This window comes from Engystomops pustulosus, chromosome 9, assembly GCF_040894005.1.
Source record: "Engystomops pustulosus chromosome 9, aEngPut4.maternal, whole genome shotgun sequence".
Classification (NCBI taxonomy): domain Eukaryota; kingdom Metazoa; phylum Chordata; class Amphibia; order Anura; family Leptodactylidae; genus Engystomops; species Engystomops pustulosus.
Genome location: NC_092419.1, coordinates 45,559,110 through 45,585,282, shown reverse-complemented (window position 1 = coordinate 45,585,282; position 26,173 = coordinate 45,559,110). Strand labels below are relative to the sequence as shown.

Here is a 26,173-nt window from a genome sequence, read left to right as displayed (position 1 = left end):
TGTCAGAAAAAGGAGAATGGCTCAAATTCTTGTCAAATTTGCATCATTCAGTAGACAATGTAAAGCTCTGCCAGATTTTAACACCCAGCATCAGCCATCGTGATAGACTTGGTACATTTATAATCTGTTTCGACTAAGTAGAGGCCATAGATAGGATATTATCATTTACCAAACTAGTTGTACTACTGTCCATAAACATGCTTATTGCTTTAATACATGTACTGAAGAATCAGGTTCTGCTAAGATTGTGTCTTGTTATATAGGAGATTTCCAGGTGCTGTCGCTGCTAAAAAATAATTTTCACTAATATGAACTTGTTGACCTCACCCCTCTGGCTGGATGCCATTTGACCCAGGGGGGCTATGCTTCTAGTCTATTCTACAAATGTAGATGTGTTCACTTCATGTCTCTGTTTTTTGCCTTAATTTTGCTTGAACCACAATCTACTTCACCAGGGCAAAGCTGTAGACAACCTTTCCTGTGAATGGACTTGCTTTACTGTGCAGCATCAAACTCTGTGATTGGCCGTATCTTATAAATTGTGCTATTTAAATACTGTCTGCTCTATACATCTCTATACAGGCGGTCCCCTACTTAAGGACACCCGACTTAAAGATGACCCATAGTTAAAGACGGACCCCTCTGCCCACTGTGACCTCTGGTGAAGCTCTCTGGCTGCTTTCCTTTAGTCCCAGATTGCAATAATTATCTGTAAGGAGTCTGTAATGAAGCTTCATTGATAATCCTTGGTCCAATTACAGCAAAAATTTTGAAACTTCAATTGTCTCTGGGGCCAAAAAAAGAATGTGTCTATATGTACAGTTATAAAATATAGAGTTTCGACTTACGGTACATACAAATTTGACTTAAGAACAAACCTATGGACTCTTGTATGTAACCTGGGGACTCCCTGTATTTGATTGAATATAATATTCACAGAACTGTTCTCTATCTTTATGGATTCTTTGGCAAGTTTGGCTATTTCAATTCATGTCTCCTCCAAATTATTTCTGGTACCAAATATAGGATACAGAATATCAATGACTACACTCTCGCTTTGCATTTTAGATCTGGAACTGTTTTTCAGTTATTGTTTCTGGTATTTTTGGTACTACCTGACAATGGGATATCAGTGAGGATGCTCCTCCATTGCTTTAGGAGGTATCTTGGTTACGTTTTCCATTTGCTGGACTGATTTTCTGGTTCTATTTCTGTTTTTTTTGTGTTACAATATGACTATGGGATATCACTGTTGACGCTCCTGCCTTGCTCCTTGGGTACTGGATCTAGTTCCTGGACTGATTTTCAAGTATTAGTTCTGTTTTTTGTGGTCCTACCATATCAGTGACTGACTACGCTCCTCCTACTTGATACTTGGTTACTTTGTCCATTTGCTGAACTGATTTTCAGGTTTTATTTCTTTTTTTTGTGGTAGAATATGACTAAAGGATATCAATGATAATGCCCTGATACTGCCTTGCTCCTTGGTTACTGGCTCTGCTTTCCAAACTGTTTCAAGGTGTTAATTCTGGTATTTATGGTTTTACCATATCAGTGACTACTTAGTTACTGTGTCTTTTCCAGGGAATATTTCTGGTACTTTTGGAACTGTCTAACGGGATATCAATGACTATGCTAATGCAACGCTTCTTGGTTACAAACGTAGTCAAACTTGAATCAGATAATGTTCCAACCCTGCAATTGTAACAATGTTCCTTTCCTACTTCGGTGAGAATCAACCTGTGCTGTCGCCATCTGTCTGTGCTGTAACCTCCATCCAGTGATGTACCTCCGGCTGCTCCAGGCATCTTCTAATATGAACACCAGCCAGATCCCGGATGCTGGAATCGTCTTCTGGATTCACCTCTTGCCTCCATATGTGTTTGGCGCTCCACGCATTATCCCTGATCTATGTTTGATCTCAACTCTTCTGCTCCATAATAAGATTGAGTCTGATCATAATATTTTCTTGTAATAAAGTTATTTTCAATTACAAGATGTGCAAATACCTTACTAAACCCTGGTAGATTTAGAAATGAAAACTTTAGTAACTATGTCTTACTTTAAAGATCTTTTGCCCCTTGGCATATGTCACAAGAAATATTTCAAATCTTTCTCTTCGACATCTATATATTCTTCATTGCTTTAGATTTCATGGTATGTCACATCTCACAGCAAACCTAACCATATTATGTGCCTTGGTATTTACAGGACTGACTTACTGTGCCCGGGCCTGCTGGAGGCCAGACCATAGCTACATTGCCGTGCCCTGTATGACATGTATAGTATGAGACAGGATGAAAGATATACAGAGGGCAGGAGGAATATGTTTTTCTACCTTTCTGCTAAATGCAGCATATCTCCAAGATCCTGTAGACAGAGGTTGACATTTAAATAAAAGGTAAAAAAACATGTCTAAATCATCCAGAATACCCAAGGTACATTCATTACAGGTTCAATGTTTCCAGGACCTTTAAAATTATCTCAAATTGAAGCAAGTACCAACTAAATGTCAACTAAGATTTCCCAGCATCAACTTCTACATTTTTTATATTTATTCTGATAAGGTATAATCATTCTGCAGAATCTGTACTAGGCTTCCCCACACTATGTATTATTTACACTGCTGGTCATATGTGGGTGGCACACCTTATCCGCCCCCAACGCTTCTGGAAACACAAGCCAATGCATCCCCTACCACCATTAGCGTTAAAGGGAACCTGTCTTCACATATACAGCTAAGTTCCTATAGAGCTATTTAGAACTAACTGACACCCTTCTTTTAGCTAAAAATTATTTTCCTTACATCTCCATTAATCAAATTTATTATATATTAGCTGGCATCAGAGGGGGCGTGTCCTGCTCAGCCAGCTCCTCCCATCTACTCCTCCACATGCCTTATGCCTCCTTACTATTCAGCAGTTCATGTCTTGTGACCAGGGCAATATAATCTAAGGTCCTTTATCCTTTACATTTGCAAAATGTAACCATTTCTGGTCACATGACATCACAGCAGACTCCATGGACTATGGCAACATGCTGTGATTTCATGTTATCAGATACATGCACGGGGTACAGGGGTGGACTTGTAGCCCTCTATCAGCAAGCTTTTTTTAGTCAGGGTGGTATAATTGTGGTGGAAGGTCCTCTTTAAGTAGTATATGTAGGGTAAACTGTAGGCAAATAGAGATAAACGCTACCATGACTATACCCTGTATCTACAGTATATTCCAAGGTGCCTTATTAGGAAATTTGAGGTAAAAAGAATGTTTTTAGCCAGTTTAGTCTTCTCTTTTGTAACCTACAACTGAGGACTGTTTAATGAATAGAGGCAGAAGCAATGTAGTTACTTCTATTGGGTAAAACAATGAAATCTTCATAGGGTAGCCCTCAGCATGGTAGGACTGCAGAACAACTCAGCTTTACCATTAACTAATACTGCTGGGGCCTAATGAACTGTGAAAAACTACAAACTTAAAGTGATTTCCTGGGAATAGAATATTGAATGCAGAATACTTCAGAACAATGGTTCAGAGTCCCCCCTCAGCGATTTCCCAAGACTGTAGTTATACATACATTGTATCGCCGCTTGTCTTGATATTGCAGTTCTTTTGAAATTTATCCAAAGAGCTGCTGACATTTCAAAAAACTGATCCGTATTTAAGTCTCAGAAAACCTTGACATACAGCAAACAGAATTTTCTGTAACGATCTCATGAGGAGCGTATTGGTGGAGAAGTCTCAAGTACTGGTGCTCCGTGTCAGCGCTTGATGTTGGTCCTGCCCCAGTGACGTAACTTGAAGCTGATGAGCCCCTGTGCAAAGTCCGAGTCAGGCCCGACTATAATCTATGGTTTAAAGTACTAGTCTTCTCATATGGGAAAGTAGACACCTTATGGGCCTCCTAAGCCTCTTGGCCCTGGTTATGACTGTATCCTCTGCACCCCTCAAGTTACGCCCCTGCTCCTTAACCCGCACCAGATATATCAAGAAGCTCCAGCCTCCTATAGTGTCCTGCCTGGCGGAGAATTGTGCTATAGTCTGCACCTGAACCTGGCTATAAGTATTGCCACACTATAGCCTGATACCGTCCCCTCCCTGCCCAACCAGTGAAGAACTGCGACATGAATTGTGACTAACTCACGGCTTGTTTGGTGGTATTCAGGCAAACACGCTGTTATATATCCCCCCATTGTTTGAATGTTATGGAGCTCAGCTCTACAAAATTCCTGTGTCAAAAGTGACTTTTTGAAGTTTGAGAAACCGTAAAATTTCAGACTGAAATGTAAAAATTAGAGCTGTTCTGACAGCAGGCTTTTATAATACAATGCTCCAGACAATTATATATATTGTATTGGCTGGGTTTGTGTTTTATAATAGCAGCAGGAATGGTTTGATGATTCTGGATTGTGGTTGAATGTGTCCTTACACTGCTGTGCTCCACAGCTTCTTCTCTCTGCTCTGAGTGACTGCTTTAGTACTCAACTAGAAGCCTGCTACAGCTTTTACTGAGAGCAGAGGTGAGAGTCTTTGGAGCAGCTCAATGCAAATATCAGAATGTAAAGGAAACCTACCATCAGAAATGTACCTATTAAGAAGAGCACGCTATGCACATGTGCTCTGAGGCCGGAGGTACTGAGAATGCGCAGAGCTGCAAAGGAGTCGGGAGCACCACAGAAGTTTGAGAATCTCACCGAGGACGCGCAGGTAGTTGGGATCGCAGAGGCTACATGAGCATGGAGTAGTCTTTGCTCCCACGCCTCTGCTGATACTTAACATATTAGATATAATCTAGTTTAGTTTTGTACATATTTTAGGATTAGGTAAATATAGATTATACCATCAGATCTACCTTAATAGGTAGGTTTCATTTAAGGATATTCCCACAGTGCATCAAGTTTATCCACTGGAACATACAGTAATATACATTTTTAATAGTCCTGCCACTACAAACACACACAAAGGTATGGTTACACAGATCTGCAGGGCAAATACCTTACACTGTCTCTTATAGGGAACCTATTTTTCAGAAATACAGCTAGTGGCAGATTTCCATAGAGCCCTAGTAACTATCTTACCTCCTTTTTTAGCTAAAAATTGTTTCCCTCACATCCCTATTAACCACTTATCACCGACACTAGTTTTCAGCTCAATGACCAGACTCGATTTTTCAAATCTGACATGTCTCACGATAATTGGTTATAACTTCGGAACGCTTTAACATATCCTGGTGATTTTGAGAATGTTTTCTCGTGACACATTGTACTTCATGTTAGTTATAAAATTTAAGTGATAAGTTTTGTGTTTCGTTCTGAAAAAAAGTGAAAATTTGGCAAAAGTTTGTAAAAATTCTTCATTTTCCAAGTTTGAAATGTTCTGGTTTCCAGACAGGAAGTAAAACTACCCAAAAAGTTTGATAATTAACATTTACAGAATATCTGCTTTATGTTGGGATGATATTTTATGCTTCTGGTCATTTTTCTAGGATGTTATGAGGTGCAGAACTTTAGGTGCGATTTTTCTTATTTTCATGAAAATTGCCATAACTCACATTTTGAGGGACAACTCGGCTTCCAAGTGACTTTGAGAGGCCTAAATAATAGTAAAACCTCATAAATTACCCCACTATAGAAACTTCACCCCTCAACATATGTAAAACAACTTCTATTAAGTCCATTAACCCTTTAAGTGTTTCACATGGGTTAAAAAATATGGACCTGCGATTTAGAAACTATGGAATTTTTTTGGAAATACATTCATTTAGGCCAAAACTGACATTTTCAGAATAAATTAAATGATGAAACGCACTGCAACGCTTGATGCCCAATTCCTCCCGAGTGTACTGATACCACATATGTGGTGGTAAACTGCTGTACGGACGCACGGCCGAGTATAGAATGAATGGAGGCGCCATTCACAGCAGATTTGTATTGTCACATTGTACGACCTATAAATTTTTATTTTTTTTGGTAATGCGATCATATGAGGGCTTATTTTTTATGGGATGAGATACAATGTATAAATAATTTATTTTGGGAGTCTAAAGCTTATTCATGAGATTTTATTAACTATTTCAAGGGGGACACAAACAAAATCATCAATTTTTATTTTGGATTGTGAGCATTTCCCCCCTCCCCCGCTCACCGTAACGTAAAAATAATATTTTATCTTTATTCTCTGGTTCACTACGATTGCGGTGATACCTCATTTATATAGTTTTTCTTATTTTGCTCAATTTTCCTGAGCAAAACCAATATTGGAGAAAATCGCATTGTTTTTACTATTGACAACTTTTCAGGGCCATAACTTCTGTATTTTTCTGTTGTCAGATCTGGTTGAGGGCTTATTTTTTGCGAAAACAGTTGTTCTTTTCAGTCGTATCATATTAGGTACCGTAACTTTTTTTGATCACTTTTTAGAACATTTTTTGTGATGGTGTTTGATGAAAAATTGTATATTATGGGAAGAGTTTTTCTTTTACGTAGTTCACCGAGCGGGTTCAATATTGATTTAGATATATTGTACAGATTAATACGGACGCGGTGATACCTCATTTATATAGTTTTTCTTATTTTGCTCAATTTTCCTGAGCAAAACCAATATTGGAGAAAATCGCATTGTTTTTACTATTGACAACTTTTCAGGGCCATAACTTCTGTATTTTTCTGTTGTCAGATCTGGTTGAGGGCTTATTTTTTGCGAAAACAGTTGTTCTTTTCAGTCGTATCATATTAGGTACCGTAACTTTTTTTGATCACTTTTTAGAACATTTTTTGTGATGGTGTTTGATGAAAAATTGTATATTATGGGAAGTTTTTCGAGTTTTTCTTTTACGTAGTTCACCGAGCGGGTTCAATATTAATTTAGATATATTGTACAGATTAATACGGACGCGGTGATACCTCATTTATATAGTTTTTCTTATTTTGCTCAATTTTCCTGAGCAAAACCAATATTGGAGAAAATCGCATTGTTTTTACTATTGACAACTTTTCAGGGCCATAACTTCTGTATTTTTCTGTTGTCAGATCTGGTTGAGGGCTTATTTTTTGCGAAAACAGTTGTTCTTTTCAGTCGTATCATATTAGGTACCGTAACTTTTTTTGATCACTTTTTAGAACATTTTTTGTGATGGTGTTTGATGAAAAATTGTATATTATGGGAAGTTTTTCGAGTTTTTTTTTTACCTAGTTCACCGAGCGGGTTCAATATTGATTTAGATTTATTGTACAGATTAATACGGACGCGGTGATACCAAATATGTACGTGTTTTGTGTTTTATATACTTTATTTGCATTTTATGTGTTACTGGGGAGATTATGGGACTTTTATTTTATTTATTTATTTAATTATATTATAAAAAGATTTATTTTTTTTTTTTTTACTTTTTTACATTTTCTACTTCTTGGCTTGAATAAGCGATCATCCGATCGCTTATTCAAGCCTTTACACTGCAATACACTTGTATTGCAGTGTATAGTGTAAGTAACTGAGCATGCTGCGCATGCTCAGTTACTTACAGCCGGGTCCTGCCAGGAAGGCAGGACCCGGTGAGAAGAGGAGCCGACAGCCCCGGGTCACTCGTCGGAACCCGGGGCAGCGGCAGGAGGGATCGGATCCCCCGGTAAGCACACCGGGGGGGTCCGATCCACGGGGGACACACTTGCACGCCGCGGTCATGCTTGACCGCGGCGTGCAAGGGGTTAAACACCCGGGATCGGAGTTTTTCCGATCCCGGGTGTTAGTGCCGGGTCTGGGCTGTGATATCACAGCCCGACACCGGCACGATAATAACCCGGTGTCCCGAAAACTTCTTCTGATGCGCCGCCGTAGAAAGGCGTCGCATCAGAAGAAGTACCCTTAATGACCGCCGTAAAAACCCGATAGGGCGGTCATTAAGGGTTAAATCAGAGTTGTAAACTTGCCTGGTATCTAGGGATACATAGAGAGAGAGAGAGAGAGAGTTGAGGGGTGTGGTCTTGTGCTATGTGACCAGGATGGCATCATCACAGGTTCTTTAGCCTCTTAACATTAGCAAACTGTATCTCATGCACATATCTGATCACAGCAAAAATTACAGCATACCTGCATGGACTTCTACTCCTCTCTATGCAGGCTGCTGTAATTTAATGTGATATGATTTGTTGTGATTTCATGAGATATATGCTTGGTGTACAGTTTGCTAATGTTAGAAGGCTAAATGACCTGCAATTATGTCACCCATGTGGACTCGTTATAGACATCCTTGGATACCAGGTAAAATTATAAAGTTGAATATATAGGAATCTGAGGGGAAATTTTTTTTAGCTAAAAGAAAGGTGTCATTTAGTTACTAGGTCTCTATGGGAACCTGTCACTAGCTGTATTCACCTAAGACCTATCTAAAGAACGAAAACAAAATACAGGACCCATTATAACATTATTCATTTTTATTTTAACATTATTACTAAAAAATATATGGTCACTTTGAATCAAATTCTCCGCTCATTTAGGCATGTTTTTTTTAAAAATAAATGTAAAAAACAAGTAATTTTTCCTTACTTCAGGGAAGTCTTGAGAGACATCTCTTCATGCTTCACCTCACGTCCATTCAATGTGTTGTATATGAATGTTACTTCAGTGAATGTATTACAGTACTGCATGAGTAAATGGCACACGTTGAATTTTACAATGCGGTCATGCCTCCACTTGCAGATGTAAAAGGGTTTCCATCCTCATACAGTCCGAAGTTGGGAAAACAATGACAATTCTCTCCTTTAGAAGTTGTGAGTGACGCTTGTATTAAAGGGCTTGGGCGGTTTCTTGGAAGGAATACAGTAACGTAAGAAATATAATGCAGGAACCTGAGCTCAGCCAAGCTTCTAGACTTCCCATATCCTCTATATGAAATCTCACATGGCTAAGTACATGGTGTTCCGGGGCTTGTTAAATAACACACTGTAGTGGGCATTTCTTCATCTTTCCATTTTCTATTAGGAGTTGTGTGGTTTTCATTAGGTTTTGGTGGAACTTCTCAAATTCTCTGTATTTCACATATCAGCAAAAATCTGTTAGCTGTACCCTTGGCATCAGTATGTATGAGTATACAGAAGCAACATACTTGTCCAATTTATATGATTATCCCTGTATTATGGACACATACTACTACTTCTACAACTACTGTGAGGACTATTTTTACTTTTACTAACTCTAATTCTATTACTACTACTTTTACTTGTGCTATTATTGATTCTATTGCTATTTCTACTACTTTTATAACTGCTACTACTGTTACTTCTGCGTCTCCTATTACAACAGTTATTATTACTATTGATACTACTGCTATTACTACTACTGTTAAAACTTCTACTTCTATTACTACTGGTATCACTACCACTATTTCTACTGCAAATATCACTACTGTTTCTACTGCACACATATATTGAATTGTTAAAGGAGTAAAAGGGGTTTTCCCATGAAAGATATATATCTATAGCCAGAGGAAAATTAATACTACCATGGGTCCAGGGCTGTATGAATAGTATAGGCCTTACAAGCAGGGGGTGTTTAATGTGACTGTGTTCAGGGGCCCCATGTCACAGAAATCTCTCCACTCTTCTAAGGTGCAGGGAACTGCACTATGCACACAGGGCTGGATTATCACTCTGTGGGGGGGCCACAAAATTTGCCAATCAGGGGTCCCAAACTTCCTAGTGTCGGCCCTGACTACAAGTCTTGAAATTCACTTCCAACATATGTTACTTGAATCAAGCTTCTTGGGGAATGAATGATGCATTCCTTCTGCCTACTTTAAATCTGTGGTTTCAGGACCCTTGGAGACCTAAAATGGCTCATTTGTACATGAGTATTTAGAGCATGAACAGATTTTAATGGGTGAAGGTCCTGTGTATAGAACTTGGTGGGTGGTTTGGGTGGCCATGGGCCCCCTAGAAGGCTTGGGCCCCAGGCTACCGCCCAAACCGCCTTTATTATAATTCACTACTGTCTATAGCATCTTTACAGGATAGACCCTTCTGGCCAGGAATGGGAGCCCCGTCTGTCAGACATTCCTTATATACATAGCATAATTTTCTTTTAGGGAAATAACCCATGTAACAGTGCACCTGTGCAGAAGAGGACCCGTCATCTTTGTAAACTGACCCTGGATAAACGTGGTTGATGAGGAATCATAAGAACACTAAGAGTGACATATCAAGTTCTATCTAATAAATGATTCCATTTTGAAAAATGTTTACATTTTAAACCCTAAAAGGAGCATTCTCCAAAGAAGATCAGAAGAGTCTATCTCACTGCTGTAGTGAATGGAGAGGAGGCACAGCTTCCTGTCACTTCTAATTCCTGCCCGGTCATCCTCTGTAGGTTTACTGCATTTATAGGAAATTTATGGCATAGCCTATGGATATGCTATATATGGAAAACCCCTTTAATTTAACTTTGTCATACCCTTAAAACATAGCAGGTGTTTTGCTGGTTGAACAAGATCCCTCTTTCTGGACCAATCATAAAGAGATGCAAATAGAGATCAATATCTTAGCCTAGATAAGACGGTACTGACCCTGCATTTTTAGGTATTTCTATAGGTGAAGTTTCTCTCATAACTTTTGACATCTGCTTACAATATATTCAGTACAAGGCGCTTTGCTGACATACACAATAAACATATAAGGCTCCACTAGAATGGCCAGGCCAAAGGATGGTCTTTGTGGTCTCCATCTGACCAGTGTAGTCCGAATACTAAAGAAAAGATAGTGTAGTACTACATTATAGTAATCCATTCAGTGGTATTCAGTTACAGTACATCTATCAGAGTATACATGGCTACCTATGTGACGGATGCCACCTCATGCCATCTGTCATCGCCATCTACTCACCAGCTGTCAGTCTAAATGACATGGACATTTCTACGTGAGCTTTTTTACGTTTCTAACACAAATTCTGTGTAATTTTATTAGGTTTTTGTAACATCCAGTTAAGCTTTATCACCTAACAGAATGACATCTGCTGCCTCTGTGGTGCTGCCCCAGGGAGCAGAACGTGGAGTCAGGACCTGATTGACACGCTGTATCTCTGGTGTATAATTGCTGTAGCCTTGTGGAAACGCTTTTGTCTCCTTTCTCCAACCCCTCCATTAAGGAAGCATGAAATTAAAGCCCGGAAAACATCCCTTGCTGATTAGATTGTCTGGTTGTATGGGATTAATTTGTAACTATTACACTACCAGGCATCCAGAATTGCTTACTAAAGCAATAATGTAGTGTCCTTACTGTACTTACATATTAATATTAATTATACTAACATATTACAGATGAGAAAAACTTAAATGTTCATAGAATAGATTCAAAGCCAAAGGCATCTGAATGAACTGTCTATAAGTGTATAGTAACTATTGGAATATGACAAGGACAATTTATGGCGTCATCTTGCTAAAGAGTTTATTTCAGATTACTGACTTCAGATGACTGGTGTTCAAGTGTAAAGGACCTCAGGTGATGTTCCTCCAATGCTGGAGGCTGCCAGGTTAGGTTATCAATGGTAGGGTCCTGAGTTTCAGATTCCCACCAAACTATGATACAGTCATCAACATTATGATGTTAAAGGGGTTGTCTTATCACAACAAGTTAGGCTCCTTTAAGTTGATTAAGTTGATTGTTAAAGGGGTTGTCCGACTTTCATGAAAAAAATCTATAAGTGGGCTGGGGGAAAGGGCTGTAAAATGAAATAACTGAATACTTAACTCATCCTGCATTCCCAGTCTCCTGAACCGCTATCGTCACTTACATGCCCCCGTTTGTTTACAGGGGCACGGGACTTCAGCTTAGGCAACTTCTGGCAAGCTGGCATGCCCACCTGACCCCTGTCCCTCCGCCTTATACAGCACTGGGATAGGGGTTGGTTGGGCATGCCAGTAGGCCGGAAGTTACTGGAACGGAGGCACTGTGCCGACAGCAATGGACCACGTCACAGGAGAACACACCCGGCCACCTATAGATTTTTTTATTAAAGTCAGGCAAACCCTATAACTTATGGTAGAAATAACGAGAGGTTAATGCCAAACTGAGACATTTACTCTTTCTAGATCTATCATAAAACAGACCATGTCAAATGAAACGCATGTTCTGGATCAGGTAGTTGTAAGGTGTAGGTCTTCTTGAGTTACATTATGGGCCAGCAGTAATGGCTAATACATTACTAGTATATATAGTGCCAGTTGGTGTGCTACCCCCAGGATTGGTAAAGAGTAAGAAAATCCATGGCTTGCAGCTTCTTCCACAACATTTAGTAGCATTAGGCAGAAGGAGGCCAAGTGTTCACTCTTTTTAGCTCTTGCAAGTGTTGAAGACTTGGAAGACGCCAAGACATCAGGACTGACCAGTCAACTTAGTTCACTAGAAAAGTTTGTCATATGTGAAGTATACAGCACACTACAATACTACAACAGATATTGTAAGAGTCATGGTGACATTAATAGGGGGCAAAGTAGGTCCCATCGTGCCAGAGGTTTCTTGTGGCAATGATGCATTCTTGTCGTCTTTCTTGGATGTTATTTGTGGTTATTTCATCTGGTTACTTTATTTGACACAAATACATATATGCCTTCTAGCTGCAATATGTATATATGTAACAACTTCATACGGGTATAACAGCTATTGAGGTGTATTATGTTAATACATCAACATCCATTGTTACTATATATAATTTTCAGATTTTATTGTCCTGTATATACTCAAGCTCCAGGTGACTCCTATGTAATGCCGCATCTATTGTGTTGTCATTTTTAATGTAATAATGTTATTAGGCATTTCCTATATTGTATAATAATTCTATAGTGGCTTATTTATTGGATAAGATTTATTAGATTTAAGTACTAAGCCATGCTGATGTGCCACTAATTTTTTGGGGCCACATTAACAGTAGATGTAATTTTTCATTAGATGCTCCCCTTCTTGAAATATTATTAATGACATGAATTGGGGGCAAAGTGGGTCCCAATGGGCTATGATTGCAATAATATTTAAGGGAGACTTGTATCTTGCATTATCGACCAGGCTGTCTCTAATTCTTAGTCTTGTCTGGGCTGAAGTGTAGAAAAACAGGAGTGTCTGGTCCTTAAAGGACATTTACCATCAGATTAGCTGATGGTAGATGATTACAGCGCACCTCCCTGTCCTCGGGTTCCCAAATCTTCTTTTTTTATAACTTGCAATGTCCATATTTAGGAGAAATTTAACTTTCTAAAATATGCACTTTATCATTAATTCATGCCCTACTTGGTCCGCCCTTATAGAGCCGGTGACTCCACCAGGTCTCTCTGCAAAACTTGTGCATGCACGAGAATAACATTGCCAGCGATGGTGTGGGATTTGCAAAGAGAGAGAGCTGGCAACGTTAGGGTCATGGATCAATGATATAGCTAAGCACATTTTGTTCATTTGCACTTTTTATAAAGTTAAATTTAACTTTAAATGCGGCCATTACAAAAGAAGATCAGTGCAACTGGGGAATGGGAGGTTAGTTGTAATCTGATAGTAGATGTCCTTTAAAGGGGTATTCCCATGTGGGCTTTCACATTTAATTTAAATCTTCCATATATATGCATCTCTTCAACAGCTGTCCTTGGATATGACCACCCCGCCCTCTTGTAGTGGTAGCCACACATGCGCTATTGAGCCCTGACTGACAATTTGGATTCAGCGTTCATCACCACAGGACGGCTGTATGACGTGCAGTAACTCCTGGCCAATTGATATACAAAAACTATTTGTTTCTTTGTGCGTGCACTGCAGCTGTGGTGGTTGTATCAAAGGACAACAATGTTGTCTCTAAAGGAGAATATGACTACATTTATTGGAAATTATGTTCAGGTACAGGTACATTTCTTTAAATAACATCCAATTAAAGAAATATCTTTATATGGCAGATGAATTCAATGCCCACATGAGAACATGACTTTAATTCCATATTATTCACTAATGAAATATGAGGAGTTACTAAAGTAAGGCCTGCATACCTAACGCTCATCTGTGAATAGTGGGATACAACCACAGGGCAGTTCATAGAGCAAATGAAAAAAACGTTGCATACAACATTGCTTGGTGGTAAAACATCTTACTAGCAACTCAACAGCCTTTGTCAATTTGAGTATATTGATACCCAGCAAATATTTCTTAATTAGATCTGCAGAAATGCTCTAGAACATCCTTCAGAAACATTGGCCCACATTTATCAAAATTAGTGCAGTCTGTACTATGTGCAGTTTGCCTGCGGAGTGTGCAGAGGGCGCCAGATTCATCCAAACTGGAGCCAGTCTACATGAATCTGGCACCCCCTGCACTGTTCTGGATGTGCGCACCATTATTTTGCTGCACTTTGTTCCTGCTGCAGAATTGTGGTGCAGACGGAATAGTGGCACACATCAGTAATAAATGTAGCGCAAAATTGGTCTAAGCAGTAACACGCCCCTTAAGGTGCATATATTTTCTGTATTCTCAGACCCAATGCAGCCATGACACAAAACTGGCGCAGACACTTTATAAATACCGGTACAAGTAGTTTGCATATTCTTTTCGGTGCCAAGTCTTTTATAAATGTGGTCCATTGTATTGAATGGCGTTACAGTTATGTGAAAAAGCCCTTATAGAACATTGTGACTATTTTGAACCAGGGGGTTGATGGTTATGCACGATTATACACTATGCCATTGAGGATCAGTGGAATATTGGGTTATCCTTAACCTTATGGGCTCTGCCATCTTTGAAGAACCAACATTCATCCCAGGTAACTCATAAAACGCTGAATATTAAAAGACTTCACACAAGTCAGAAACTTCTATCACTTTATTATAGAGGGAAATATTTTCAGTATCTCGCCATCAGAAGAGTTCCCCACCTGAGTCAGCAGGAGATTTGCTGCGACGTGTTGGTGCTGGGCTTTTGGCAGAACTTTTAAGACCACTAGAACCTGATTTTGGAGTCTGTGCTGGAGCTCCTTTCATCACACGGCATTCTAAAAAGAGTGAAAATGGAGAATATGACTGGGACATAGAGGGAATTCATATTTATCCATGGTTTGGATAGTGAATGAAACAAAACAAGAAAAATGGTCAGGGTAAAAAGTACAAAGAGATTTGGTCAAGTGTAAATAAACAGTCTGGTATTAACTTAGAAAGTCTATATTAAAGGGGTTGTCCACTCTTTTACACAAGTTGCCCATATGACTTTAGTGCCTTAAGAATAATCCCTGAATGGTCATCGAGTGATTCAGCTTTCCTGGTACTTACTTAAGTGCCGTCTGCAGACTCTCCATGCACCTTTGTTTACATGTCTGAGATCTGCTGAATAGCAGGGACCTGCAGCAGGAGATCATTACTCATCCTGCTCTGTGAGAAGGACTGTGAGAGAAAGAGGCGCAGTGGGTGATGCCATTAGGACGTAGTGAAGGATTAAGAAACAGAGAGCTCTGTATATGCAGAGGGCAGTATGGTGAGAACAAGGAAAGGCTGGAGCTTTTCAGCAGAGACATGTTTAATTTAACAGATGTATTGAGAAGTGGTCAGCCCCTTTAAGGAACAGAACTAAATACATTCCAATGTATTCCCCCTCTGGCTCTTTATGTGCCAGACAACAAAATCTGTTTGCTTCAGGGAATTTGCAGTGAGCTCAGGAAAAATTCATATTCCATCCCCCCATACAAAAAAGCAGGAATGAGATAATACAATTGCAAGGAAATCAGCAGCATGTCAGCACGCTCCCCCAAAGCCCCGACATGCCTTGCTGCACATTTGTCATAGCAAACATAGTAAAGTAACACAACTCCTGTAAGATGTGCTGGAAGGAACGGGAGCTGTCAAATTACGTTCTCTACAAAAAATAACTGCTGACTAAGGAGGTCTCTTCACTCCCGACACGGCTTTCCAGCTGGGATGTGGATAAACCTTCCAAAATATTAATTGGTCAGTAGCTCAACCCCAAGAGAAGGATGGTTCCAAAATATTAGTCAGATAATACACATCATAAATGTAATCTATGAAGTTGATCAGTGTATCACTAATGTGTATGGTAAAAGAATGAAAGCAAAGAGAATAGTGTCACACAATGGTCCTCCCATTCCTAGGAATAAATTTAGGGGATATCTGCATGAATATGTTGCCATATTACTAGAATAGGTCCATCTGAAGTGACGCTCCCCCTTCAGCCTCTAAAAGTGACTCATCTCAAGAAATAGATGAGTCATTTCATTTGAAAATTACTTTGGAGATGATTTATTACATGTAAAAGGGCAAGTTTCACTTGAGGGTGCTATTCGTAGTAATGAAGTCAAATCTGATATGGCAATCTACTGAAAGCATTAAACTACAAACTTGGGGAGCAAGTTAGGACACTGTCGTCAGATTTTACCTCATAACTTCAACTAGTCCCCTCAGGTAGAGTATGATATATCTTTTCTAGGATTCCCTTTTTTTATGAGAAAACTCGCCCTTTTACCGATAAAAAAGAAATTTCCTCCAAGGTCATACACAAATTAAAATAGTAATATATTGCCTGAGATGAGTCACTTTTAGATACTGTAGGGGTTGTCACTTCAGATGCCTGTATACTTAGTTCTACAGTACCAAGAACCATGCTTTTTATCTCATATTAAAGATAAGAATCTCTTCTCTCAGATCCGGCATGTGGTTCTGTGAGACACAGAACAAGAGATGGATCAGTTGAATGCAGTGCACAGTTGGAAATGTGAGCTTTAGATAGAGATCCAGTTCCAACTACTACTTAAACTACCTGTATCACAGTGCCACAATTCTGGTGCGATCTGAAAGATGAAATTCTCAGCTTTACAGGAATCTACCATCAAAATCCAGCATGATAAATCACTGATAGATCCAGGTCCGTGACAGACTCCTGGTGGTGTTACCAGAGCTCCACTGTCAGGCACATTAACATAATTTTAAAAGTTAAATTTAGTAGGAAGGAGGCAATGGACAACAAATATAAGAAGATTGAGTAAATACCCCTGTGTTATCATGCTTTTCCTGGTAGATTTCCTTTGATTTCCATGACACCAACAGTTACACTATGTTAAAAATACTAGAGAACCAAAAACAGGAGCATCTTAAATTATGTTTCCCCCTTCAGCTTCTAAAAGTGACTCATCTCATGCAAAATATGACTCTTCTATGCACATTTTCACATGAATTCGGAGGAGATTTTTTTCTTATAGATAAAGGGGCAAGATTTCACATGAAAGAGGGACTTCTAGAAAGAATATATCATACCTTAGCTGAGGGAGCTAGTAGTTTAAAGAGTTAAAATCTTATGAGAGTCTCCCTTCCATCACACCTTTGTTTCTGTTGTTGATAGGAGCAGAACTGTGAAAAATATTTCAGGAATGTCCTCACCTCTGTGCTTGCTTTCATCTATCCGCATTTACATTAAGCAATTCTCTTTAAAATCTCCTCTAAATGCCATCTTGCTAGCAAGACAGAAAAAAGCTGAAGGAGGTGTCTGAATACATAACAGCGCTGTAGAAGAGTTGGGAAAGTAGATACAGTAGTCTCTACCCCACAGCACATGCACTACTCTGCATAGAGCTTCTATATAATCTAACACCATAGCGATCTTTTGTCCGTCTTACTAGGAAGATGGAATACAGCAGAGATGTCGGCATGAAAAGGACGAAAGAAGGATAAAAATTCTAAATTAAGTGTAGATCCTTGCTGTGGTGATAGATGTCCTTTAATAGCAGTCACTGGGGGGTCTGAACAGCAGCCCTCCCCCCGGCACATTAATCTTCACATGACCTCTTATCACATATCTAATTCTTTAATTTGCTCTTAAAGCAAGTTACTTTTCTATGAGATCTGGACTTACCATTCTCATCCAAGGAGAAGTCATCTTGAGCATATCTAAATTTTTCTGGGCCACAGGCAATAAATACATCATCCTCACCAAAGAAATCATGTAGACAGGTCACCTAAAAGAAGAAGATATACAGTTGAGCAAGCAGAACAATATGGAATCTACCGGTATTTTGCTTACTTAAAAATATCTTGAAAATTCTGCAAGGTATTCTTAATACATCAGAAAGGTCATTTAGATACATTATGCTGTCTATGTGATAGTGTGAAGGCTCCGTGGTGGACAAATGATCTACTTACCCTTCTCTACTCCTTACACCCAGAGCCCCTATGCATTATTTTATAGGACTGTGTCATTTTGATCATATTGTTATGAAATACAAAAAATAAATATAGCGAGTAAAAGAATCCAAATAAAGTTCTCATGTAGAGAGGTCTGCATTTTGCCCTTAAGCCCCCCCCCCCCTCTAGTAATCGAGGAGTTAATCATCTTAAATGCTGCCTTAAGCTGCCAGATCCGAATGTCTTATGGCGCTGGGACGGGAGCTGATAACAGATTATTGCTGGTGGAGGAAAGCTACTAATTTGATTCAAATTTTTCCAGCTCATTATACTGTGTATTTATAGCAGAAGCCTAGAGGCGAACAAGATCTGAAATTGCACATTTTGTCTGAGTTAGGAAAACAAAGAGAGGCAGGATGAGGGACCTCCCATCACAGCAAGGCTGTCACAAATAATGGCAGCTCAGTCATTAATAGCGGCGCTGCACCTCCCACATTGTAGCGTTCCCATCCTGCCCTCCATGTCATGGAGAAGGATGCCAACCATCACCCTTATGTTTACAGGGACGCAGCCAGGCAAAGATTACTCACCCAAGGAATAACAAAGACTGAGCAGAATATCTCACACTGAAACCAATGACACAACAGAATATTAAAAATGTTACATTGTAACAATGCAAGTTACATGGGTGTAACTATCACTGCAGCAGCCGTAGGGGTCAGTGGCGTAACTAGAAGAGACAGGGCCCCCTAGCAGGCTACTGCATGGAGCCCCCCTTCCCACTTAAAAAATATACATATTAGTATACTCACACATGCGAGTTACAATCACATATAAATACACTCATGTGCACACACAGCATATACACACACATACAGTGCCATATGCAACATACTCACATACAGTGTATACAAACACCATATACACATCACAGATACTGCGTATATACATCACAGTATATGTTATATACATATTATGCTGGACAATGTGCAGTACAATATAGATACAATGGTGCACATCCTCCATTCTTTAATGTGTCAGTTTGGATGACGGTGCCCCCTGACACTGGGGTCCCCATAGCGGCAGTTATGCCTGCTACCGCTGTAGTGGTGCACAGAATAGTAGCGAGTGAAGGATGCACGGAATTACTATATGCAGTGAACAGGAGCGTAACTAGGAGAGACAAGGCCCCATTTAGAAGTCTGCTACCCCAACCCTTTCATAATATACATATATATTTGTAGACTCACGTATTTCTACACTCTTAGGGTCCATTCACACAGGATATGCCCGCTGTCCTCCCTCCATAGAGAATAGCGGTGCACGGCCGCACACATGCCAAAAGATAGAGCATGCTCTATCTTTTTGCGATGTGCGGGCCGGATCGGTGCCACACATGTGTGGCACCGTATCTGCGCCGCTATTGCCGCCTATGGGGATGTACATGCGTCCGCAAATTTGCGGCCGCATGTACGTCCCTGCAGACGGCCATGTGAATGTGCCCTTACACATACATACAGACACTTATACACACATGCTCACACATTTATACACTCTTACACACATTTATACACTCATGCTCACACATTTATGCACTGATATACTCATTTATACACACACACAGATCTGTACCAGTAGCTGCTGACCAAATGAAAGAAGTAAATGGCAGGAATAAGAGATGAGAGATCCCTAGTCCTGTCCTCCTGCTGTCCCCTCCCCTGACATTTCTTATCTGAGCTGCCTATTTATACTATGTACTGTGGATGATGTGCTCTGTTATACACATATTATACTATACAATGTGCAGTAAAATATGTATATAATGGTGCACATCTCTTTAGTGTATCAGGTCAGATGCCAGGGCCCCCTGACACTGTGGGGCCCATAGCAGCTGCCCCTGGCAATGATGATGTGCATTGGAGCCTGTGATGGTCATCCTTATGTGGATGAGCCTCAACCACAATTTTGCAATAGGGCTCAGTTTTTCCTTCCTAAACCCCTGGCAAGTGATTTCATAGACTCCAGGTATCATACTGAGTATGCACCACAACCATTATCTTAAAGGTATCATCCACTATATTATTAATCAAAAATGTTCTTAATTAAAAGTATTTCAGTTTCAATATCTGATCATTTTGTGCCAGTGATATTCAAATAATGGCTAAAGAAGCATCCAGGTAGAGATTATTTTCACACTCCTATTATGGTCACTGCTGGTATCCTTCTCCTACCGTCAATGGGTCGGCATGGTACTTTCTGGATATAGTACTTTCTCAATGCAATTTGGTGAAATGCTGTGGCTAATGGAGGAAAGACTAATTCTATGCTATCATCACCAGTCACCGCTCCCAAACAAGGAATAGAAAAACACAACGTAAACATTTTGGAAGCTTCCCGGTGTATATGTTTAATGGAGGCCATTAATGGATGCAATGCACTGGCTTTTGTCACCCATAGGTTAAAACCTCCTCTGTGAAACCAACATGTTTATTACTGGAATAAATTATTCTATTCCGCTATTTTTAATTATACTGACATATACACTAAATGGCAGTATACAGTAATATAGGTGGTTTGGGCAGTAGCCTAGGGTCCAAGCCTTTTAGGGGCCCATGGCCACCCAAACCACCCACCAAATGTTATACTGAGAAGGACATACGCCATTCACCTGCTGTGAACACTAGGCGCATAGAGGTGGGTGAAGGCACTCCTTCCCCACCTAGGAGAGACCGTGTCGGGATCGACACCTTCCAGACCTGGGCCATATTTTTATAATAATTCTCCCTCTGATGAAACTCTGGTGGAAACGCGTCAGGGAGGTGTGATATTTTATAACAAGGGACAGTACTTGGGACTGCCCTTGTGAGGGCGGGAGCTATTGGGGATTAGGGTGAGCTTCGCTAGGGAATCACACCCTCTCCAGGAAAGAAAGAGGAAGCTCCCTCCCAAGCCCGAAATTTGGAATGTATATTATTACATATGTATGGGTAAGTAAGACCCGTTATGGGTCTGAGCTGTAAAGAGTGACCCTAGGGTAGGTATTTGACTATATTTACTGACCTTTTTTAGGGTGATACCTACCCGTATGCATATGTATATGTATCTGTTTTCATCTTTTGTGCCTTCTATCTGGTTATTGATACACTAGGGAAGTTGTGAAGGCGTGTGTTGTATTGTCCTTGGTGTGAGCACATTTATTGTATTATTGATTTTTTATGGAAAGTTAATAAAAATTGCATTTTAACTGTTTACAGTAATACTGCTTAAGGAGATATCCTCCATTCCCCAAGAGAAGCTGATTCTAGTAAAATATGTAGAAGTGTTTTCCATACTTGTAGGGGCTATAATATTCATATGACCCATGGCAGGATTAATCCGCTCCTACCTAGATTAACCATATCTTTGTGTGTAATAAGTAGCAGCAGGGCTGTAAAAGTGAATGTTTGATTAGATTTTCAGCTCCTGTAAGTGCTCTGGGCAAATCTTTCAGCTTGAAGAACTTTCTGCTCTTTGCAGTGAACTGTCCCCTCTTCTGTAATTGACTTCTAGAAGTATCTGACCAAATTTCAGACTGAAAGACATGCCAAGAGCCCTTGCAAGAGCTGTATATCTGGATTATAACTTCACTCTTCACAGTCTTGATAAAGGGAACCCGTCGGCAGAAATTGAGTTACAAACCACTACCAGTAACTTATCAACCAGATTAATGCCTTCCAGATCATCTTCTTTATGTATCCCAGTGCAGTTACATCATCATAAGGCAAATTATGATGGGGGAGGGGAGTTAGGTTTTCATATATCCACACTGCATGGACATCTCTTGTTCTGGTGAGCTTGACTTCAGCATTAATCTCTCTGCAACTTTAATGCTAATTTGCATATCCCTTTAAAGTTGATTTTCTGGATGATGCCTCCACGCTGGGCCATAGAAAGAACACCATCTTGAATGTGTTATTCTGCTTGCTAAGGCTCAAGTAGTGTATTTTTATGTTAATTTCTGCTGACAGGTTCCCTTTAAGTGGCCTACTATCCAACATATTCAGTAAATTTACTAGATACAAAACCTCTCTAATACTAATTAACTCTTAACTATATAAATTTTCTTAGATTATGGCAACGTAAAGATACACATGACTGCTCAGACATGGGGAGATTCAAGCAGATTAAATGAACAGCTGTTATTATGGAGCGGGAGGTATCATATCTCACCATAAAGGTCAGTGCCCTGAGCCAAGCCACGCTGCTGTCGGAGCTACCCACCATGCCCGCACTTATCTGCTGCAGCATTAATAATTCTCCTCCTGGCTGTCTGCCCTGCTGTCAGTAATTACCACTGCCAGAAGGAAGGGCTGGGGAACTGATGTCATAGTTGGCGCAGAGGTCGGGATATTAACCCCCCTTACTGAAAAGGTTTCTACGAGGTTACTGGGGGAGATTGATGAAAGTGTTTAGAATAAAAATGTTTTGTTTTGTTTCCCATAGCAACTAATTACAGTGCGACTTTTATTGCTATGGCAGCAAACTGTTTTTTTTAAGAGAAAAAAACCGCCCCATAGGGGCACATTTACTTACCCGGTCCAAGCGCGATCCCCAATCTGGAATGTCTGACGAGGATGAAGTCTTCCACGATTCACTACGAGCATGCGCCCGATATCCTGCATGTGTCGCTTCCCCGCTCAGATCCGCCAGAGTTCACCTTCTTCTTCCCGGTGCATGTAAGTGCATGGTATTGCGACACAAGTTTAAAGCCCGTGTGTTGTCCGAATCCATCGCATCGTCCGATTGCCCGTCCCACGATTTGTGTCACGTGAAAGCCGGCGCGATTGCAACACAAGCCGATCGCTTGCTACATAATCCCCGGCGCGATCCCTGAAAAGTCGGGAAACCCAACGAAAATGCGGCCGCGGGACCTTAAGTAAATAAGCCCCATAGTCTTTTCGAAGCTCATAGGAAACACTATGACGTGTCACACCATGTAATGACAAACAACTTTTTCATTTTTGATACTTATGAAAATGTGATACTAAATGTACCTTACACATTGGATTTAGTGCAGACATGGAAGAAGAAATCATAACCACCATGTAGTCGCCATCACGTGTCATCTTTCACCCTTCCCTAGTGCTCTCCATAGCTGTGTATTGTGTCACTCCTATGACACCTACATGGGGTAAATTCTATATACAAAATATTGGATTTGAAAGACCTGCTTTGGTTTTCTTATATAAAAACAGTAGCAATTCTATTTTATTGTCTAGCAGAGAGTCAGGCCTCTTATTTCGCACAGACGATGACCATAATGACCTACATACGTTTAGTGGAAAATCCTTTTATGTTTTCTATTATAGAATTTGTGTAATTGGATTACTAACTACAGGTTGGCTTAACTGGGTGCCTTGTAAATAACCTCTTGAGCAAAAATTCACTTTCCGGCTTCTTTCCTGCAGAGCAGCAGCCACTGGCTAGTTTACTACAGAAAGGAGCCTGATAATAGGAGAAAGAGGGCTTTTTCTCTGATAACATACATTACAAAATTTGATATCTTTGCTTATGAATTCAGATTTATTTTTCTTATTCTGTTGCTGGTGGACACCATTACTAGAGATGAGCGAACATACTCGTCCGAGCTTGATGCTCGATCGAGCATTAGCGTACTCGTAACTGCTCGTTGCTCGGACGAGTATTTCGCCCGCTCGAGAAAATGGCAGCTCCCGCCGTTTTGCTTTTTGGCGGCCAGAAACAGAGCCAATGACAAGCCAGGAGACTCTGCACTCCACCCAGCATGACGTGGTACCCTTACACGTAGATAGCAGTGGTTGGCTGGCCAGATCAGGTGACCCTGGGATAGACTAGCCGCTGCCCGCGCTGCTCGGATCATTCTCTGTCTGGATGCCGCTAGGGAGAGAGCTGCTGCTGCTCAGGGAAAGCGTTAGGGTGTTCTATTAGCTTACTGTTAGGCAGGAGTGATTCTTAAAGAACCCAACAGCCCTTCTTAGGGCTACAATAACGTTATAATTTTTTTTTTTTTTTATTTGCAGCTAGTACCATATTGTGAGGAATTAGCAGGGGGACTTGCTACCGTTGTGTTTAGCTCTTAGTGACACACATATCCACCTCAAACACCAAAGTGGGAAAATTTATTAGGGGTTTGAGTAGAATTAGGCACAGTCTGCCAGTTTCTTTTTATTTTACGTTTATTTTTTTCATAACTCAGCGTCATCTCATCTGGCATAGTAGTGTGCTGTAATACTTGGCTAGAAAATAGCCATAGGAGAATACAAACGTCTTAATTACGCCTGCAGTAGCGTTATATATATTTGATTTCTGGTTGATCTGCTGGTGGCTGTACTTGCTGCAGTGCATCTACTATCAAATTGGGAGCAATTTGGAGTCAGACTTGCGACCACTGTGTTTTAGTGACGCACATATCCATCGCAAAGACCGAAGTGGGAAAATTTATTAGGGCCCGGGGTTGTATTTCAATTAGGCACAGTCTGCCAGTTTCTTTTTATTTTACGTTTATTTTTTTCATAACTCAGCGTCATCTCATCTGGCATAGTAGTGTGCTGTAATACTTGGCTAGAAAATAGCCATAGGAGAATACAAACGTCTTAATTACGCCTGCAGTAGCGTTATATATATTTGATTTCTGGTTGATCTGCTGGTGGCTGTACTTGCTGCAGTGCATCTACTATCAAATTGGGAGCAATTTGGAGTCAGACTTGCGACCACTGTGTTTTAGTGACGCACATATCCATCGCAAAGACCGAAGTGGGAAAATTTATTAGGGCCCGGGGTTGTATTTCAATTAGGCACAGTCTGCCAGTTTCTTTTTATTTTACGTTTATTTTTTTCATAACTCAGCGTCATCTCATCTGGCATAGTAGTGTGCTGTTATACTTGGCTAGAAAATAGCCATAGGAGAATACAAACGTCTTAATTACGCCTACAGTAGCGTTATATATATTTGATTTCTGGTTGATCTGCTGGTGGCTGTACTTGCTGCAGTGCATCTACTATCAAATTGGGAGCAATTTGGAGTCAGACATGCGACCACTGTGTTTTAGTGACGCACATATCCATCGCAAAGACCGAAGTGGGAAAATTTATTAGGGCCCGGGGTTGTATTTCAATTAGGCACAGTCTGCCAGTTTCTTTTTATTTTACGTTTATTTTTTTCATAACTCAGCGTCATCTCATCTGGCATAGTAGTGTGCTGTAATACTTGGCTAGAAAATAGCCATAGGAGAATACAAACGTCTTAATTACGCCTGCAGTAGCGTTATATATATTTGATTTCTGGTTGATCTGCTGGTGGCTGTACTTGCTGCAGTGCATCTACTATCAAATTGGGAGCAATTTGGAGTCAGACTTGCGACCACTGTGTTTTAGTGACGCACATATCCATCGCAAAGACCGAAGTGGGAAAATTTATTAGGGCCCGGGGTTGTATTTCAATTAGGCACAGTCTGCCAGTTTCTTTTTATTTTACGTTTATTTTTTTCATAACTCAGCGTCATCTCATCTGGCATAGTAGTGTGCTGTAATACTTGGCTAGAAAATAGCCATAGGAGAATACAAACGTCTTAATTACGCCTGCAGTAGCGTTATATATATTTGATTTCTGGTTGATCTGCTGGTGGCTGTACTTGCTGCAGTGCATCTACTATCAAATTGGGAGCAATTTGGAGTCAGACTTGCGACCACTGTGTTTTAGTGACGCACATATCCATCGCAAAGACCGAAGTGGGAAAATTTATTAGGGCCCGGGGTTGTATTTCAATTAGGCACAGTCTGCCAGTTTCTTTTTATTTTACGTTTATTTTTTTCATAACTCAGCGTCATCTCATCTGGCATAGTAGTGTGCTGTTATACTTGGCTAGAAAATAGCCATAGGAGAATACAAACGTCTTAATTACGCCTACAGTAGCGTTATATATATTTGATTTCTGGTTGATCTGCTGGTGGCTGTACTTGCTGCAGTGCATCTACTATCAAATTGGGAGCAATTTGGAGTCAGACATGCGACCACTGTGTTTTA

At 40.2% G+C, this 26,173-nt stretch overlaps 1 protein-coding gene across 2 annotated transcripts in view; it reads right to left on the bottom strand.

The window, feature by feature from the left end:
- Nucleotides 1-26,173, bottom strand: part of DCX (doublecortin) — a 97,907-nt gene that overhangs the window by 9,766 nt on the left and 61,968 nt on the right. For both annotated transcript variants that reach the window (XM_072124667.1, XM_072124666.1), the window contains exons 4-5: nucleotides 17,864-17,966; nucleotides 14,886-15,002 (exon numbers count right to left, since the gene is read on the bottom strand). In XM_072124667.1, coding sequence (XP_071980768.1) covers nucleotides 14,886-15,002; nucleotides 17,864-17,966 — 220 coding nt within the window. The remainder of the gene's footprint in view (nucleotides 1-14,885; nucleotides 15,003-17,863; nucleotides 17,967-26,173) is intronic.